This window comes from Macaca mulatta, chromosome 3 (assembly GCF_049350105.2).
Source record: "Macaca mulatta isolate MMU2019108-1 chromosome 3, T2T-MMU8v2.0, whole genome shotgun sequence".
Taxonomy (NCBI): Eukaryota; Metazoa; Chordata; class Mammalia; order Primates; family Cercopithecidae; genus Macaca; species Macaca mulatta.
The window spans coordinates 86,269,784-86,289,877 of NC_133408.1; the positions used below are offsets into that span (position 1 = coordinate 86,269,784).

General features: G+C 41.8%; 1 protein-coding gene across 4 annotated transcripts in view; it reads left to right on the forward strand.

Annotated features, from left to right (window-relative positions):
* GLI3 (GLI family zinc finger 3) overlaps positions 1-20,094 on the forward strand; it is a 278,995-nt gene that overhangs the window by 74,990 nt on the left and 183,911 nt on the right. For 3 of the 4 annotated variants that reach the window (XM_077997988.1, XM_077997987.1, XM_015133673.3), the window contains exon 3: positions 18,874-19,116. In XM_077997988.1, the coding sequence (XP_077854114.1) occupies positions 18,874-19,116 (243 nt within the window). Of the gene's footprint in view, positions 1-14,707; positions 14,959-18,873; positions 19,117-20,094 lie in introns of those variants that run through there. The other variant, XM_028845852.2, reaches the window with a different exon arrangement.

Here is a 20,094-nt window from a genome sequence, read left to right on the forward strand (position 1 = left end):
ATCCTGATCAGAACGATGCCTGTTGTTTCGGCCACCCTTGCAAGACAGCAAGAACAGCAACAGCAGCAAACTTACACTGTTGCTTCCAGACACTCCCTGGAAGTCCCACCACATTCATTCAATTATTTATTCATCTGTAGAATTCTTCAGTAGTGCCTCTGGTGTGCACATAAGAGATAACACAGTACCGAATTCCAGCCCCTGCCCTCAAGGATCTTCTTTTCTAGTGGTGGAGACATACAAGTGAATAGCTAATTACCAAACAAGGTAAGAAATGCTCTGGTAGACATTGGGTGGAAAGTTGAGCAGGCTTAGAAGGTGGGACAAAAGGGACTGAGAATGGTTCTTCGTGCTCAGAGCCTCTATTCAGGCTGGGCAGTTTGGAGTTGGTCTTGCATACAGCTGGGCTTCATGCAAGGTTTGTGAGCCTGGAAGTGGCATGTGCTTCTAGAATGTTTTTAGGAAGGGGAGCATACAAAACACCGTAACTTTTAACTTTGCTTCCGTTTTCACTACTCTATGACGAGTTGGCTTTTGTACTCTTGACATTAAGATTTAATATATGCAATTTTTGGATTTGCCAAGCATCTGTTTCCTAATGTTTTGGATTTTCATCTATGGTTTTATGGTTTTAACTTTGTTTGCAAGACTTAGATTCTACATTTTTGATTGAATTATTTAGAATATTAGTATACTCAGTGACTTTACAAAATTGACTTGCCCACTTTTAAGAGACATTTTAGATGTGTCTTTCTGTGGTCAGCTCAGGAAGGTACAAAAGAAGTTCAAGACTTGACATCACTAGCAGCTAGTTACTGAAAAGGCCTAAACCCAGAACAAGTAGGGAATGAGACCCCCAAATGCACCAGCAGTCTATTCGATTTAGTGGCGTGATAAATTGTATGGTACAGTTGTGTCTTCATGACCCAATCAGTGAAATTAAACTAATTTGTTACTTCTTTTCTAATGTTTAAGTGTTCATGTGGAAAACGTTTCCATATTTAGGCTTCAGGAATGTGTATTTCTAAGGGGATATTTTAAAAGTATCCTCCCAGACCCATGACAATCCTGATGTTTTTGCATATTGTTTGAACTCTTGGAACCTTCATGTAGAAAGATAGTTCACATTGGATAGGTAAGTATTATACCAGAACTTTTGCTGGTTTCTATGGTTTCTATAGTAGGGATGCAGGGACACTGTCATGCAGATTTGTAACAGATCTGTTTTAACCCACCAGAGAGCGCACCCTACTCAATAGTGATTTTTTTTTTTTCACACAGTTTCAGTCTGTTGCCCAGGCTCACAGCAACCTCCACGCCTGGCAATTTTTGTATTTTTAGTAAATATGAGGTTTCACCATGTTGGCCAGACTGGTCTTGAACTCTTGACCTCAAGTGATCTACCTGCCTTGGCATCCCAAAGTGCTGGAATTACAGGCATGTGCCACTGCTTCTGGCCTGTGAATAGGGATTTAAAAGCCTCATTTACTTTATGATCATTTCATTATTGCTTTCCCTTGCAATGTTAAGACTGATCCTAGAATGAAAGATTTCATTACAAAAAAAAAACAAAAAACCCCTTTTTAGATTTTTTAAACATTTATTTATTTATTTATTTGGGACGGAGTCTCCCTCTATCGCCCAGGCTGGAGTGCAGTGGCGTGATCTCAGCTCACTGCAAGCTCCACCTCCTGAGTTCACGCCATTCTCCTGCCTCAGCTTCGCGAGTAGCTGGGACCACAGCCACATGCCACCATGCCCGGCTGATTTTTTGTATTTTTAGTAGAGACAGGGTTTCACTATGTTAGCCAGGATGGTCTCGATCTCCTGACCTCGTGATCTGCCTGCCTCGGCCTCTCAAAGTGCTGGGCTTACAGGCGTGAGCCACCGCACCCGGCGATTTTTTTAATTTTTATTTTCATTTTTTTAGACAAGGTCTCTCAGGCTACAGTGCCGTGGCACGGTCTTGGCTTACTACAACCTCTGCCTCTTAGCCTCAAGGATCCTCCTACTCCAGCCTCCCAAGGAGCTGGGACTACAAGCCTGCACCACCACGCCCAGCTAATTTTTGCGTGTCGTGTAGAGACAGGGTTTTACCATGTTGCCTAGTTGGTCTTGAATTCCTCGGCTCAAGCAATCCTCCCACCCCAGCCTCCCAAAGTGCTGGGATTATAGGTGTGAGCCACCGTGCCTGGTCTTTAAATTCTTTAAATATATTTAAACACAACTACATTAAAACTCCCGCTTTCGAAACTTGTCTGTATATTGCAGGGGTATGGACAGGATGTGTCCTAGTGATTATTTTTCTACTTAGCCATTAAATTAGAACCTGTATTTTTGCATGCATTTTGGTTTTTTTCTAACAATGAATTTCAGTTCTATCCAGATAGACCCATTACAAAAGGAAAAAAAATTACACAGACTCGGAAAGTAATATTTTAAAGCCATTCAAATTTCAAAGATTGAAAGACAAGTAAACAAAAGATTATTACTTGAACAGAGTGGCTGGAAGACTGAAGCATCAGCACAGTAAGGAAGCCATTAAATTGGCCAAAGAACAATCCTTAGAAACATTGTGGAAAACTTTAGGGGTCAAGTGCAAGCCACAAAAGGTCAAAAAGAGAAACACTGGGGTCATGAGGTCTATGATGTGCTCAGTGGTTGTGACGTGTAAAAAATGGAGATGGTGCATGGCCAGGTGCGGTGGCTCACACCTGTAATCCCAGCGCTTTGGGAAGCTGAGGCTGGTGGATCACCTGTGGCCAGGAGTTCAAGACCAGCCTGGCCAACATGGTAAAACCTTGTCCCTACTAAAAATACAAAATATTAGCCAGGCGTGGTGGTAGGCACCTGTAATTCCAGCTACTTGGGAGGCTGAGGCAGGAGAATTGGTTGAACCCAGGAGGTGGAGGTTGCAGTGAGCCGAGATTGCACCATTGTACTCCAGTCTGGGCAACAAGAGTAAAACTCCGTCTCAAAAAAAAAAAAAACAAACAAACAAACAAAAAAAAACAACTAGAGATGGTGCATTAGATAGAGGCAGTGTTGAGTTCAACGAGGACTCAGAGTGAAAAGGTAGAGACAACTGCAGTTGGGGAAAAGGCAAATCAGAGAGAGGCAGCTACAGAGCAGAGGCATGTTGGTGATGGAGACGAGCATTCTTTGGCAGTGTCTGGAGGGGTGCGACAAGCAGAGGTGAGATATAAGAGTACTGTTTAATGTGGGGAAAAGAAAGGCAGGTGTATAGAGATAGATAGAAACTCTTGGTTTGAGTCTGAGTAATTTATGAGGCCCTTGGCAAGGAAGACTGTGACCTGAATATTACAGAAGGAGGTCAGTATTGCAAAAGATCAGTGTTTGGATGGAAGATATCTAGTTTGTGAATATAGTTGTTATTTGACAGGAAAACACAAGGTTGCCGCGTAGATTTGAAGATATGTTGAAAATACAAAAAAAAAAAAAAGTGTTTACTCCTTCTTCCCCTGGACCACTCCTCCCCAGGAGGAGTTCCTTTCCATAGGAAGGGAAACAAAAATGAATTTCCTTTAGGCAAGAGAGCTTTGTAAGGTCGAGCTACTTGAGAGCCAAGGAGAAGCTGCTGCTTTGTGACAGAGCAGGGGTTGAAGTTTTAGTGGTTGCTAGTATTCTGCTGAATGAGCTCTGAGATGCATTCATTTTATAGGAGGGGCTGTTTCATTTTCTAGCTGGACCATACTAAGATTTTTATTTTTGTCTACAGATTGTAGAGTAGATGAGAGGAACTTAGTAGAATTGACAGAATTGCCAGGCATAGTAACACAGCCTTGATTATGTCTTTTGGTTGCCGTTTTCCTCAACTCTTCTTGGGAACTGTCATAGAACTGGCCCAGACGATGTGATTAGAATGGAAGAGTTCTTCTTTGAATGACTTGGCAGCAGTGCAGTATGAAATCTATTATTATTTCTCTTCAAGCTTTTTTGCCAAAAAAAGTACATTTCCATTTGTGTCATCAAGATGTGAATTAAAGAATAAAGAAAAGTGCAGGAAAAATTACATGTGTTCTCAACTTAAACCGAAGGTGCAATATTTTAGAGTATCAGAGTAGTCACTGAGTTCAGTTGGATCTATCCCTGAGGGGTTGGGTTGAGATCGCAGCCTCTTTGAAATTTTGAGTTAGAGACTTTCCAAACCAATTCTTGTTCAAACCTCCTCTACAAAGGTAAGCTTGGTCTATGCCCCCACAGTCAAAACCTGAAGAAGAAGCCTTTCCTCTCCATGGCCTTTACCTGATGTTTACATTACTGCTTACCCTGTGCTAATCCTGTAGCTTCTGTGTCCCTTTTCAGGTAGTTTCTCATCTAGAAAAATCAGTCATGTGGGCCTTGAGGGCAGCAGCCATTCTGTTTTAACACCTCTTAGAAGATCAGGGTTCTGCAGGGCGCGGTGGCTCACGCCTGTAATCCCAGCACTTTGGGAGGCCGAGACGGGCGGATCACGAGGTCAGGAGATCGAGACCATCCTGGCTAACACGGTGAAACCCCGTCTCTACTAAAAAATACAAAAAAAAAAACTAGCCGGGCGAGGTGGCGGGCGCCTGTAGTCCCAGCTACTCGGGAGGCTGAGGCAGGAGAATGGCGTAAACCCGGGAGGCGGAGCTTGCAGTGAGCCGAGATCGCGCCACTGCACTCCAGCCTGGGTGACAGAGCCAGACTCCGTCTCAAAAAAAAAAAAAAAAAAAAAGAAGATCAGGGTTCATGCTGGGACACACGGAGCCCTTGATGTGGATGAGTCTGTATGAATTGAATGTGAAGAACCAACCTGGGCTGGTTTGTATTGTTTGTGTTGACTCGGCCTGCTCTAAACTCTGTTACCCAATTTTTGACACAAGAAGTGGAAACACTGCCTGGGAATCCTGACTGCATTTGATCCTGACTGCATTTGTTTCTGCCTCTAGCAAGGAGTTTCCCAATTATGTGGGAAGAGGAAGTCTCAAAACTTTATTCTTGGATGTGCCTCTTTCATCCCTATTAACAAATGTATGTGCCACACTAGGTCTTATAATTGTCAGGTTCAGAATCATAGGGGACTGATTTGATCCCTGACTTACTAACTTTGTGACTTTGGAGAAGTTAATTTTTCTAAGCCTATTTCCGTCATCTGTAGGATGATATTGCTGTCTGCCTCATAGTTATTTTAAGATTTCAAAGCATTCATATTAAATACTGTGCAGATGATAGTTGCCTTATTTTTGAATATTTTTCCTAGGCGTGTTTCATAGTTTTACTAATGGGTGTTCTTATCATATCCTGAGACAAGGTAGGTCAGAGGACAACACACCTTTTCTGCAAAAGACCAGCGAGTAACTATGTTCAGATTTTAACAGGCGATTTAGTTTCTATCACTACTCAGCTCTGCTGTTGTGGCTCCAAAACAGCTGTAGACAATATGAAAATGAATGAGCCTGGCTGTGTTGCAACAAAACATTATTTACGGACCTTGAAATTTAAATTTCCTATCATTTTTGCCTGTTGTGAAATATCATTCTTCTTTTAATTACTTTTCATCCATTAAAAAATTTGAGATCTATTTTGAACTCATAGACTGTACAAAAGCAATCAGGGGATACAGGTTGTCAACAATCACCCTAAAATAATTTGCTTGATTTTTCTTAGTAAATATTGTTTATGGAGAAACAAAATGTATTCCTCGGAAATATTTCGAGTGTCTCAAGTCACTGCAGAAAACCGGGTCGAAGGGATAGATGTTTTCAACAGAAATTTGAAGAACTAAGCATACTTGTCTGGTAAATGTTGATCTTGGGCTTGACCAGAGATACGTCGAAGAAGTGGGTAAAAGAGATGACCAGTTTTAATTACAGATTATTAACTTGGATCTTTTTTTCTGGTTGTGAAGCAGCAGTTACTCCCTCCTAAGCTGTCTATCCTGATGCCTGGTGGAGGCGTCTACTGGTCTGTTGCCTTAGAGGTTACGGAGCTCTCTTCTGCACCATCCTTTTTCCTAGGACGTCTATGAGAAGTTGGCTGAAGTCGATAGGAGATGTTCCATTTTATATAAGGGGAAACAGCAGCCTAAAGAAATTCTGTGATTTGCCTAACATCAGACATTTCTAGCAGTATAGGTTGGGCATCCCTGATCTGAAAATCTGGAATCCCAAATGCTCCCAAATCTGACACTTTGGGAGCACCAATGTGATGCCACGAGTAGAAAACTCTGCACCTGATCTCATGTGAGGGGCTGCTATCAAAACTTTGCTTCATACACAAAATTATTGGAAATATTCTATGCCATTACCCTTAGGCTATGGATATGAGGTATATATGAGACACAAATGAATTTTGTGTTCAGACTTGGGTCCCATCCCCAAGATATCTCATTATGTATATGCAAAATATTCCAAAATCTGACAAAATTTGAAATCCAAAAGACTTCTGGTCTCAAGCATTTTGAATAAGGGATATTCTGTTTGGACACCCAAGGCCTGGAAACCCAATGCCTGGCCCAGGGCTTGTTTATCTTACCACCCTGTTTTGCGTTATCGCACAGATTATCAGATTAGTGATAGTACCTAGCATTCGTAAATGCCACAATTTATAAAGCTCTCTTTCATATGCTATTATGTTTAACCCTCAGAATACCATATGAAGTAAGAAGGGCATGTTTTACTATCTGCCTTTTCTAGAGGAGGCAGCTGACAACCCGATATATTTTAATGTACCCTGGGTCACATACCGATTAAGTGGTAGGAGCAAGTCTGGGAGCTAGGTTTTCTAACTCCTTTATTACACTGTGCTGCCTTATTATACTACATGGCAGTTGATGCCATTAATACCCAAACATTAAAAAATAAATTGAAAAAGAAATAACATCCTGCCATGGTTCCAGCCCTTGGCAGTGATTTTTAAGTGGAGGTTTGTGTTATGAGAATTTTTGCTTTCAAAATGCTGCATGCACCTCCTGTAAAAGGTTGAATGAAATGGTTTTATTTTTGGTAAGTGGCCCATGCACGCTTATTATTTATTTATTTAGGTCTTTTTTGCTCCAGCTCCTTTGGCTAAATGAAGCACTGCTGTATTTTTATTGCATACCCCATCATTAAAAGAAATTGAAAAGACGCTTGTTAGTTTTAATATTGCATGGGTGGAAATATATCTGGCACATTTAGAAACAGTTACAATTCCTAATAGCGCATTTTAAGAAGTAGTCTGGTTTTGTTCTTGATTAAAAAAAGAGAAAACTTTCTTAAATTTGCTATAATTCGATAATCATCTTTAGTTGGGGAGGGAGAATGTCTCTGTGTTGTATGATTCTTTTTTTTTTTTTTTTTTTTTTTGAGACGGAGTCTCGCTCTGCCACCCAGGCTGGAGTGCAATGGCCAGATCTCAGCTCACTGCAAGCTCCGCCTCCCGGGTTCACGCCATTCTCCTGCCTCAGCCTCCCGAGTAGTTGGGACTACAGGCGCCGCCACCTCGCCTGGCTAATTTTTTGTATTTTTAGTAGAGACGGGGTTTCACCGTGTTAGCCAGGATGGTCTCGATCTCCTGACCTCGTGATCCGCCCGTCTCGGCCTCCCAAAGTGCTGGGATTACAGGCTTGAGCCACCGCGCCCGGCCTGTGTTGTATGATTCTGACTTTATTGACTCATTCAGCATTCCTTTCCAGCCAGTGGGAAGGGATTATACTCTTGGGCAGCATGAAGGGCCTTTCATTTGTTGGTAAATAATCCAAGCAAAGCTGCTTCCAAGTGCAAGTTTTTTTTCCTTTTTCTGTAAACCACATGCTTCTTTAACTTTTGGACATATGCCCTTTCAATAAACTATGTGAGGCTCTAACTGTTGGAGCTATTGTTAAGTTAAGCACAAGCCAAATACTCAGGCTGCTTCTTGCATCTAAGCCTTCATCCCAGTCCCCCTGAAGACAGTGTTTTATATATATATATATATATTTTTTTTCTTTTTCTTTTTCTTTTCAAAATAGCTATTCAGAACCTGGAAACCCTATAGAAAGGGGGAGATGTGGGGAGAAATAGTGTGACAGGAAGATAATTTAGCCATAGCATGAGAGGTGTCATTTACACTGCAAGATACTAAATGTGCCCAAGACCTGAGCTTGACAATAACAACAATAGCAACAATGGAAGTAGAATAAGAAATTCAAAGAAGTTTCTGAACCATATTTCATTCATGACTCTGGCTTAAAGTTTACAATTAAGTTCATTTGATTAAGTCTGTAGTATTCTTCCTGATGACCTTTAGAGGAAGAGGCAGAATAATTTTAATAATGAAAATAGTCTTTGGCCAGGTGTGGTGGCTCACCTCATGCCTGTAATCCCACACTTTGGAATTCCGAGGCAGATGGATCACTTGAGGTCAGGAGTTCAAGACCAGCCTGGCTAACATTGTGAAACCCTGTCTCTACTAACAATACAAAAATTAGCCAGGTGTAGTGCTTGGCTCTCTCTCTCATGCTACTCAGGAGGCTGAGGCAGGAGAATGGCTTGAACCCGGGAGGCGGAGGTTGTAGTGGGCCAAGATTGCACCATTGCCCTCCAACCTAGGCAACAAGAGCGAAACTCTGTCTCAAAAAACAAGAAAATAGTCTTCACATATACAGATAGAACAATGGCAAGCAAATGAATGCTCTCAAAGACTCCTCACAGAAGACACATTTTAGGGGTTAATAGTAATTTATAATACACAAGAAAGTCATGCCAAGCTGGGCACTTACCTGAAGGTTGACTTTAAGCCGGTCACTTAACCTTTGTTAAACCTCAGGACTTTTGTTTTTATTTTTATTTATTTATTTGCATTTTTTTTCTTTTTATTATACTTTAAGTTCTAGGGTACATGTGCACAACATGCAGGTTTGTTACATATGTATACATGTGCCACGTTGGTGTGCTGCACCCATTAACTCGTCATTTACCTTAGGTATATCTCCTAATGCTATCCCTCCTCCCACCCCTCCCCACAATAGGCCCTGGTGTGTGATGTTCCCCTTCCTGTGTCCAAGTGATCTCATTGTTAAATTCCCACCTGTGAGTGAGAACATGCGAACCTCAGGACTTTGAGCTGAATAACTGGTTGATGATACTGTATACTGGACAGGACTGTGAAGACTCAGTGGGATTAATGCATACGGAGCACATCGCTCTGGCCTGGCACTTAGTTAGTGCTCAATAAATGTGAGGTGCAGAGTACAGTCTAGTGTTGTTAACGCATTTCCCATTTATGCCTTTCCAGAGTGGGCTGGTAAAAACTGAGTTAACAAGTTTTTACGGAGGGACCTTAGGGTATTTTTGGCATTTTGGGGAGGTGTTTGCATATGCATAGGAGATAATTAAATGATCACATAATTTCACGTAGGCTAATTATCAAAATCTCTTAACGTCTTATACCAGCAGGAGGTGTTATTAATATGTGCACACCTAGCCTGCTGTGTCTTGGCTATATTCTATTGTTTCAAGAGGTGGGATAAATAGTTGAAAGCAAGGCTTCAACAGATAAACTTGTGGGATAATTTTTCAATTTGTGTGTACTTAATTTGAACTTCTTTAGATAATTATAGTAAAGGTAATACATAGAATTAAAAATAAAGACCAAACATCAGCTTTTTCTGTACTCTAACATGATTGAGAAATATGTTAAAAATCTATACATTTTTATGCTAATTGGTGCATTTCCTTGACATTTTTCTTTTTATTTAGAAATTTTGTATAGAAATTATATATTTCTCTTCCTCCTACCTTCCTTTCCTCCAAAAATTTGAATTCTTAAACAATTTAGAGACATGGCAGCCTAGTGGCTAAGTGAGTGAACTCCTGGGGCTGTGGTGTGAGGAAGGAGAGCAGCTAGGGTCATGTCTGTGGCCATGAAGGTGTGCTTTGTGAGAGGTGATGTTTTGTGGCCTTTCCCTCCTCCCTCATAGGCAGTACCTGAGCCATTATCTGAGATTTTGTAAAGGTGCAGACTTTTGTGGCTAGCTCACTAGAAGCAGGCTGCTTAGATATAATTGTGAAGAATCAAAAGGTGGTATTTACATTTGGGTTTCTCAAATGCACATTTCATAGCTGAGGTCAGTGGGCCATAGCTAGAGGGGGTTTCTGTTGCAGAAACCTGACCCAGGCAGCACCTGGCCTTTGCCCGGGGGGCTGATTGAGTGTAGGTGAGCCCTGCTGTCTGTCCCTCATGGGGGTCATGTGGCCTCTAACTCCTTTTGGTACAATAATGGTATTATCGTGATATTTAAATGCACTCTCCAAGAGTGCTTGATTCCTGCAAGGGCATAAGCATGGTCTCTAAAATGTTATTAAAAATATAATACCACCATATGCTCAGGCTTTCTTATTCCGTGATCTTCTAAAAACAAAAACATGCAACATAAACACACCAGATGTAACCCATTAAGTTTGTGTTCACTTCTGCAGTTGGGAAAAATGTTAGAAAGGTTAGGAAATAGGACTTTGATGGTGATGGGAGGAGGGTGTGGACCTGGGAACCAGCATCTGAAAGCACTGCCAGAGGAAGAAGCCGCTGCACACAGAGGTTTATTCCTTCGTGCCTTTAAAGGAAAACCAAGCTGTAAGTCCTCTGGCCCCACAGGGGCTGGGCTAGATCTCCAGAGTGATAGGATCATTCCCATCGGAGGATGCAGCCAGGCGGCAGCAAACTGGACCCTCTGGCCTTCGGAACAGGCCTGTCATTGTTTCTGCTTAACTGTTGGCCGTGGATCTCGTTATGGAATCTCAACTGCTCAGGTCTGTATGTGCAAAGTAAGAAAGAGAGACTCTTCATTCTTTGCTTGTCAAAGACTAAAACTGAATTCTCAAAGAAATCTTGAATACCTAAATGTTCGCGAGATTGTGACTCAGAGAGAGATGGGCATAAATGTGCTACTAAGCAGAAGGCAGAATTTTTGACCCTCCTGGGAATTTATTGTACTGCCTTTGATGCCACTAATTAACTCACTCTGTGTAAGCAGCGACTAGCAACTAATAGCAGACTAATAGAAGAAGCTCCATGATGTTGTTTTAGAATTCTTAATTCAAGAAAGAGTCTTGGCAAGCGCTTGGAAAATAAGGTAGATCTCCTCCTCCCTTTTAAAGGCGAGCCCGCTGGGGCCCTCAAGGGTACTGTTTTGTTTATATTTTCCTGTTCCCAAGTGCATGCTGGATTTGGCAGGTGCTTTCTGTAGGGAGCTTTGAAAGATGGTTAGTACCCATGGGTTTGTGCTTGCACTTAAGTGCCTGTTCAGGGCAGTGTTCAGCCAGGTCACAGCGATCTTCGCTGACCGTGTCATCAATGTCCAGAAGCATCCTCCCAGGGGTAGAGATGGGGCTGCAGACCTCTTTATTTGTGAGGGTTCAGAGGCATAGGAAAATGTATGGAAACCCTATGGGCTACAGGGCATGCTTGCTGAAGCTTCAGACAAGCTGATAATGTTATCTGCTCATCATTGTCATTATCTTAAAAAAAAAATACAGGAGGCAGCTTGCTCTTCATGCCATCAGAGCTTTCTACTGCAGTGAGGGGAACAGCCATTTCAGGTTTTGCATTTTCGTTTATCTGAATTCTCATCTTGCTCTCTCTGCCCACTCCCTTCTATCCCAGGGACCTCTTTTGAAGTTGAATGGAGCTCTGTAAACTGAGCAGTTGGGGAGTGAGGTGAAAATTTTGCCTTGGTTTGAGCTCTAACCTGCTGTTCTTTGGAGCAAATGGTTTCCAGTGGAAGCCACTGGGATATTGGTCAGTCTAGACTATCTTTTATTCTTTGGCAAAAAGAACAGTAGAAATATTAAAACAAGCTACTCTATGGCTCTGATGGAGGGCATTTTCTTTTTCTTTTCTTTTTTTTTTTTTTTTTTTTTTTTTTTTTTGAGATGGAGTTTTGCTCTTGTTGTCCAGGCTGGAGTGCAATGGCGTGATCTTGGCTCACGGCAACCTTCGCCTCCTGGCTTCAAGCGATTCTTCTGCCTCAGCCTCCCAAGTAGCTGGGATTACAGGCATGCGCCACCACGCCCAGCTAATTTTGTAGTTTTAGTAGAGATGGGGTTTCTCCATGTTGGTCAGGCTGGTCTTGAACTCCAGACTTCAGGTGATCTGCCCGCCTCGGCCTCGCAAAGTGCTGGGATCACAGGCGTGATCCACTGCACTCAGCCTGATGGAGAGCATTTTCTACGTTCTCTCCTTTCACCCTGGGACCTCCTGGTTGGTGAAAGTAGGAAGAGAGAGCAATCCCATCATCTTTGAGGGAAGGTTGTCACTTGAATTTCCCCAAGGCTTCAAATTCTGCTGCAGCCCTCTCATGTTGCAGGCCTGGCAGTGCACTTTAAAGGTTGCAAACAAAGCTGAGTGCTTTCTCCTGATCTATCTGGGCCCCTCCCTCTGTCATCTGTCATTGTCAATGGGAGATGTATGTGCAGCAGCACAAGGGCAAAGTCTGACCCCGAGGGTACTGGAAATGTTCTTAGAGTAGGCATTATTTGCTCACGCCCTTTGGAAGCCAAGCTCTAGACATTGTAGGAAGCAGCCCCTGGCTTGGCAGAACTGCAGTCTAGATGGAAAGAGGAAATATTCTGCTTTTAAAAACTACAGGAACTTTATTCCCACTTCCTAGCATAATTCTACAGTGCTTTGGAATATACTTAGCTTCTTCTGTTTTTCATTTCTGATCTCTCTTTGGTCAGTCTTGGGGAGAATTCTGAAACAGGGAGGCGAGGGCTTGGATTCCGTTGGTTTTTATTCAAAGAGCATCAACATGTAAATAACTAAAGAAATAAAAGCTGATAAGATGTAACAAATGAATTATAGGAAAACAAATGAAATAATGCTCCTTGCAAACACAGCGAAGCAATTTCCCGGGAGGAAAGGAGGGACGATGCTCTGTGTCTTGTTCAGGACATGAGGGCGGGGCCCCAGGCTTCTGGAGACACATTAAAAATGCCTGGAACACACAAAGCCCCTGGCCGAGTCCTGGAGTGCGGTGGAGAGGGTGTGCAGCGCTCAGTGGGGCCTGCGTGTGTCTTTGCACGTGGAAGTGGGAGGATTGCACCTGTGTAGGTCCTCCGTGCGGGTCCGGTGTCTCCCCATAGATTTGTCATTTGGGTTTCTCTCGATGTTTTCCAGGAGTGGATTTATGTTACCAAAAACTTAATGGGAGAGTGTCTCAGTTGTGAAATTTTCTGTGCATAGCAATGTCATTACTTTTTTTTTTTTTTTTTTCCTTTTTACTGGTGGTGGTGGATGTTGGGGCACATATCCAGGTATCATTCCAAAAACCTACCCAGGAATAGAGCTCTTGTCGTGTTAACAAGGGACAGGAATGTGTGGATTCAGTAAAGCATATGGGAATTTTCTTTGCATCACTTGCTCACCTGGGACATGACGACCAGTTTCTGATCTGGAAACTGGACCTCATACCTTGTCCTACTGCCATCACTGGGTTGCTGTGAGGATCACATGAGACGATGTAAATAATGATGAGAAGGGTTATTTCTTTTCTTAAGGATGGGGAAGATGTTTGCTTGTGAGGGGTCCAGATTAGTCAACAACATATTTATGGAGCCTTAGTCCTGTATTTTAATTCATTTGAACATGACTTTATTATATCATTCAATATAGAAGTAACAAGGTTTCACAAACTCAGACCTTAAATATGGAAATAGTATTTGCTTGTTAGAATCCCATTCGGCTAGAAATCTGAGTATCCTCCAGTCTTTTTTTTCCCCCCTTAACATTTTGTTGCCTCCTCCCTGCCCGCCCCATCCGCCCTTCATTTTGGCTCGCTGCAACCTGAGTGCCACTTTTCTGGGAAAGCCTGATATTCTGACTTCAGTTTTGTAATTTAATGATGGAGAGTTTCCTTAGTAAACCAAATTTAGAGTCCTAGAATGCTTATCTTATATCCAGACCTTGAACATAAAAGGCATTTTATACCCGCAATTGTTCATTTAATGAGCAATTGCAGAGTGCAGGCCGGTTAAGGGATTGAGCTATATGCACTATTATTGCAAGAAGTATTCCGAAATACCAGAAATAGGACGTAAGCTCTGATCAGGGAGACTGCGAGCACAATTACCTTCTTTTCAAATCCTTCTGTGACACTGCGGGAGGAAAAAGGACTTTGAAACTTGAAAGGAAAGAGCTTGCTTTCAACCTCAAAAGCTAGGAGGAAAGGGCTCTGAAATTTGCTCAGAATTCCCAATTCACCATTAGCCTGTTTCTTCCTTTAGCCTCAAGGCATTCTCCGCTTTTTGAAAAGATGTTAAGAAATTCAGTCACAATAGAGAGCCTAGTTTTGAACATGTTTCACTCGGTCCATTGAGGTCTAGGCTCCAGCCTTTGTGTGGGGTGAATTGAGCTGAGCGGCTAGCTGGTTGGAGAGAGGTGAATGAGGAGTCGCTGTGCACTCGCAAATTCTGGCAAAGAAAAAAGCTCACCCCTTCCTTTATTTTACAATATGCATTCCTGTACAATCCTGCTAGTGGCAATATGTGGAGCGGAGCCTGTTCTTAAGTCAATACAGAGTACTTGGTTTATAGCAACTCTTGTTAAGTTTGTCTTGTAATTGAAGCTGCTGTTGACCTTGCTTGGGGACCATTTGTAAAACCGTTTATTTAGCATAAACTGAAATAATAAACCCTCCTTCTCTCGGGCTGATTGTGATAGGGTGACATTAGTTTGATTTAATGATTAGCCGCCTGACCCTTCTGCTGGAGAGAGAGGCTTGAATAGGGAGAGTTCACTCGGAAGCACTCAGAAAGAATACTAATGAGCTTGTTAAATTTAGCATGGCTCCAACCACTTTTAATTCCTCTAATGGGAGCAGCACTGCCTGGGAGAGGGAGAAGGAGAGGGAGGCAGAGAGACACCGAGAATGTTCCTAGAGGGTCTGCGCAGCTAGAGAGAGCTCACCAAGAGAAGTTGGCACAAAGTAGCTAGCCAGAGCCTGGGGACTGTGTTGTAAGTATTGTCTGTTCTCTTATACTCCCCGTCTTCTAGGTCTTGGGACAAGAGAGGAGTAGTGGTATTAAAATGGGTTTTAAGGGAAAAATCAATCCTAAGGGGGAAAAGGGGGTGAACAGGTATACTGTGAGCTCCTAATCAGCTAATTTTGTTAGCTGACAGGAGGTGTCCTTAGTTAGTGATGCCCGGCAGAGTTTTGTTTTTATCTGGAAGGAATCGCCTGAAACTTTTCTCTCAAGTCATGGGCAGAAAAAAACAAAACAAAACAAAACAAAAAAACCCAAACCTGTTTCTTCGGTTACCATGAGAAATCGGATAGGTGTTTGTCTGCAAGCGCACACAAGTGCATGTTCGAGTCCTGCTTCATGCAGCAACGTGATTACTTTCTCCAGACCTTTATTGCAATCATCCTAAGCATTGTTTGCAAGGACCCCACTTTTCTTTTTTTTTTCTCAGTTTCTAGCACTAAGAGTATCTTGATGTCAGTTGCTTTTGGATGAGTTTGGAAATTCTGGGACAGTTTCTAAATCGTGCTGCTTTGGGCAGCTCTCTGGGGGCAGGGATTTGTTAACTTCCACTTGAGGATGGATATGCAAAAAGGAGGAGGTACAAAGTGGGACTATGATGACAGTATTTAAAGTCATTTTTTTCCTGAAAGATTTTAGTGAATTGCATGTTTCAGTTTGACCCCCGAGCTTGCAGCTGTTAAACATAGAGAAGCGGGAACAGTTGCCTTGTGTTTGGCTGTTAAAGTCCATTGGCAGATGCTCTTGGAGCAGTGGGCTGTTTGCTTACATTTTTGCAGCAGACTTCTGCCTGTTGCCATGGTGGACAGTGTGTTTCTGTCAATAATTTGGCCTGGCGTAGCCTGTCTGCACTGACTCTCAAACTTTATTGAACAACTCGGCTCAACTGAACAAGATTAGACAGCTTTCGTCTTTTGGCTTGCTGAAGTGGTTGCTAAATTTATAAGAGCAGGCAGGAATATTGCTTGGAAAGTGTCCCTTTCCCTGTATACAGAGTTCTTTCAAGCCTCGTAACTGTTTGTATTGTGGAGTGTGTGTACTGTCAGGTTTTCATATGAATGCCCGTCACAAGCAACTTGGTACAGGAGGTAAACTTCATGAAGTATTTGTCTGCTGGAGTTTTCCTTTTGGGGTGGAGATGTGTGGTTGGGTAAAGTTAGGATAGCACTGACTATTGTAAAAGTAAGTTTCCTGATGGAAGTTTTCACATTTAAAAAAAAAAAAAATCTTGCCTGTATTTAACTTTACTAAGGGAATAGTAATTTTAATTTAATTTTTTCTGTGTTAAAAATGTGCACTTCGCTAACTTCTTGTTATAACTTTAATATTTACTTTTGTTGGGTGAACTCTCATTAAGAAAATCATTGAGCTAAAAGGTAGCCTCATTTCCACTCACCCTCCCCACTCAGCTGCCCCATTACCCTCTCTGAGCTTATTCTCTCAAGAGGTTGGGGGAATGGTGGGAGGACTCTCTGGTCAGGCCATAACCCGTTCATTATTCAGTTATTTGTGAGGTTGGATTCAAATACTCATCATAAACACGTAGTTTGTAAGACAGAGTTTATTATAGGGATGCCGTTTTAAGAGAAGAAAAGTTAATTTCTTCCAGGACGATTAAGTCAAGGAAATCCTGTTTTAAACCTGGAACAGGTTAGCCAAGCTTGGTTATTCATCTTTCCCAGAGAATGCTAATTGTGTGTCACAGCCCCCCTGAGGAAGGGTTTTCTAGCCTCCAAATGAAGGTCCCTTTCTACAGAATTTGCACTTCGGTGCTGGAAGTTCATTTCAGATTTAAAGTTTGAAATAAAGGCTTTATACAGAGCACAAATTAGTGGAAAATATGACTTGGGCCGTTTGTAGGTTATAGGAATATTTATAAAACTGATGTAAGTTTTAGTGTTTTGACACCCTTTTGCTTTTACATAACTGCAGCATTTTTATATAAACTGTGGGTTTTCTGCTAATGAAGTACAAGGGTGGCCTACTGCCTAAAAGTGTTAGTTAGAAGGGAAAGTAAAAATGTATTTTATCTTTTGTAGTTTGTTTTAAAATTACCAGGAGCGTGGTGTGAATTGCTTTCATAGAGATCAATGTGAACATGTGGGATTACAGGATATTTTTGTTTTTGTTTCTGTTTTTACTTGATAGATTAAATGTATAATTTACCCCTTAATTATAAGGTTTGGGATGAGGATCTGCACAAAACAATATTAAAATAATATTTCACAATTACCTTTAGTAGTTAGCAAATTCTCTGTAAAGACCAAAACATACCTCATTGTCTATTCTGTTTTGTAAGTCATTTGCTAAGGTGAGGAATATATTGCTTAGTTTTCAAGTCCTACACACAGGCAGAAAAACTAAACTTGCTACTGGCTTTAGGTAGTTCAAGTCCTGAGTCAACATAAATAGTATTTGTTATTTTCAGTTTGTATTTTTATGCAAGTCTGTGTTTACAGTTCTACTTTCTTCTGACTTTGAGCAGGGTTATGAAACTGCTAAAGCATTATTCTTCTGTTTATCGGGGGAGCCCTTAGTTAATCATATCTGCTTTATGGATTATTTTGAAGATAAATTTGTATATGGGAATAAGATGTGTTCAAGATCTGTTTATCTAAAATGCACAACAATGGTTTTATTTATACCCAAATACAGTTTTTTTGTTGTTTTGTTTTTGTTTTTTTTAGATAGGAATAGGAAACAGTTTTTACATTTGATGTCTAAGCGGTACCTGGACAGCAGCTTTCTTTCCATCAGCGCTTGTCTGCCAGAGCACAGTGTGTTGATTAAATGTGGAACTTGTTTGGGATCATGTAGTTTAGAGTTCACGTATGATTCAAAGAGATGAATTGGTCCACTTGTTGTGGGTTCACATAGTCTGTGTGATTTAATTTTATGCATGGGTTCTTTGATCCGCTATTATAGAAAGGTCATCCAGTCACATTTGCAGAGAATCATAGTGGAGAGATGGAAAGTTCTTACTGATCAAAAGGAACTGAAGTATTAGGCAACTGGAATACCAACTGTATATGGAATTTCTTCAAGCTGTTTCTTACATCTTTGAAGAAATGTATGGACCCACCAGAACATGGACACATATCAACATCCCCCATACCTTCCTTCCTCACCCTCAGAGCCATCTCACATCTGGACTTTCAGTCTCATTCTGTTTTCCAGTTAGGTCTCAGCTTTGTTGTATGGACAGAAGCAAGAAGTATCTCACTAGAGGCTCTGTAGGTTTTCATGATTGGCACCTTTATCCCTTGTCACCAATGAGTTTTCTGTTCCATTTTTGGCTCTGTCAAATCTCTTGCTGGGCTACAAATCTGACTTAAAACAACAAAACCACATAAACTTTTGGATAACTTCCTAGTAGGTCATTCTCTAGGAGCAAAGGCCCTACACCCGCTGGAGCAACCAGAGCCTCAGTGGGTAGCTGGAAGGACTTTGTGTCACCCCGGAGGCCCCGCATCCCCAGGCAGGCAAAGGGAAGCTGGACATGCACAGTCTTAGATTGGCAAAGGTTTCAGTTCCATGTAGGACCTGCAAGATGTTGGACAGCCCATGAGCAGAAACCTCACACGCAGATCCAGCTAGAAGCTGGTGATGCCAATTTGCCGACCCCTACATCTCCGTTTAATAGGCTCATTACCTGCTCCCCTTCATCCTTCCCTGTGTATTTGTGTACTTTGGACCCTCATTCATAAACAATTTTGTCTTGCAAAGATCCCGTCCCAGCCCTGTGGCTTTCAAAGTGGCCGTGAATGAGAAAGAGACTTTGTTTTTTCCAGGAGAGGGATATTGAGAATGAGACCTCATTGATCATGGTTTTTTAATTGCTCCTTAAAGTAGTTTACAGACTCTTTCATTTTTCTTCTTTCTTTAGAGGATGAAAGTCCTGGACAGACTTATCACAGAGAGAGAAGAAACGCAATCACTATGCAGCCACAGAATGTCCAGGGGCTCAGCAAAGTCAGTGAGGAACCTTCAACATCGAGTGACGAGAGGGCCTCATTGATCAAGAAAGAGATCCATGGGTCCCTGCCACACCTGGCGGAGCCCTCTGTGCCGTACCGTGGGACGGTGTTTGCCATGGACCCCAGGAATGGTTACATGGAGCCCCACTACCGTAAGTGCCCATGCCAGTCAGCACTTGTTCAGGAGCTATGGGGAGGGCTGTGTGTGTGTGTGTGTGTGTGTGTGTGTGTGTGCTTTATGAAGTTTTGGCTTGTATAATTTATTAAAAGGTGTAATTTTCTTTTCACTTTCTCTCTTACTTTCACTACTTCCTACCCATTCTTTTTAGAGAGAGATGTTTTCTTACACCTCTAAGCAACGTCAGTCTTCAGTGGGGCGGCCTTCAGGAAAGTGGTCCATTGGTGACTAATCCACATGAGACTTTTGTTGAGAAGTAGAGCTAAAGTTACTCCATCCAAACAGATGCTGCAGGAGAAAAAAATTGTTGTTATGAAGTTATGAAAGCAGGCTACATTAAGAGAAATCCTCAACAACCGCAATTCCCATTTTTAATGATTTTTTAATTTAATGATTTTGGCTATTCCCATTTTTGATGGTTTGTGAAAACAAACCTCATTTAAAAAATCTGTGCTAAATTCCTCAATACGGAAGATTTTTCGTTATGCTGTATTTTCCTCTCTAACCAGCATGCCAGACACATCAGAAACTCCTTTCTCAGCACTAATCACGTTTAAGAAATTAACTAGGACTCTGAACTCAAGTATGGGATGGTTTTCTCCAAAGGCAGAATATAAAGAAAAATGTATAAGGGTTGAGTTTATTTCTGGCCTGTTTCTAGTTAAAAAAATACAATTTGGTTGTGGAGTAATGAAGTTCATATTGAGGTGCCAAAGCTTGCAGCTCTTGATTACAGATTTATCACCTTGCCAGGATTCAGACTCGCCATTTAACCTTCCCGGCTCCAATTCCAGATGATCCATTGAGCTCCAGTGAGGGGGACTGGTTTGTGTTTCCCCTTTTCCACATCATTCAGAAATTTTAGTGTTTTAAGGCAAAAGGTCATTAGCCAGATGACTGATTAGTGAGGACAGCTGATTAGTGCATGTTTTTTTGCTCAACAAAGTGCCCA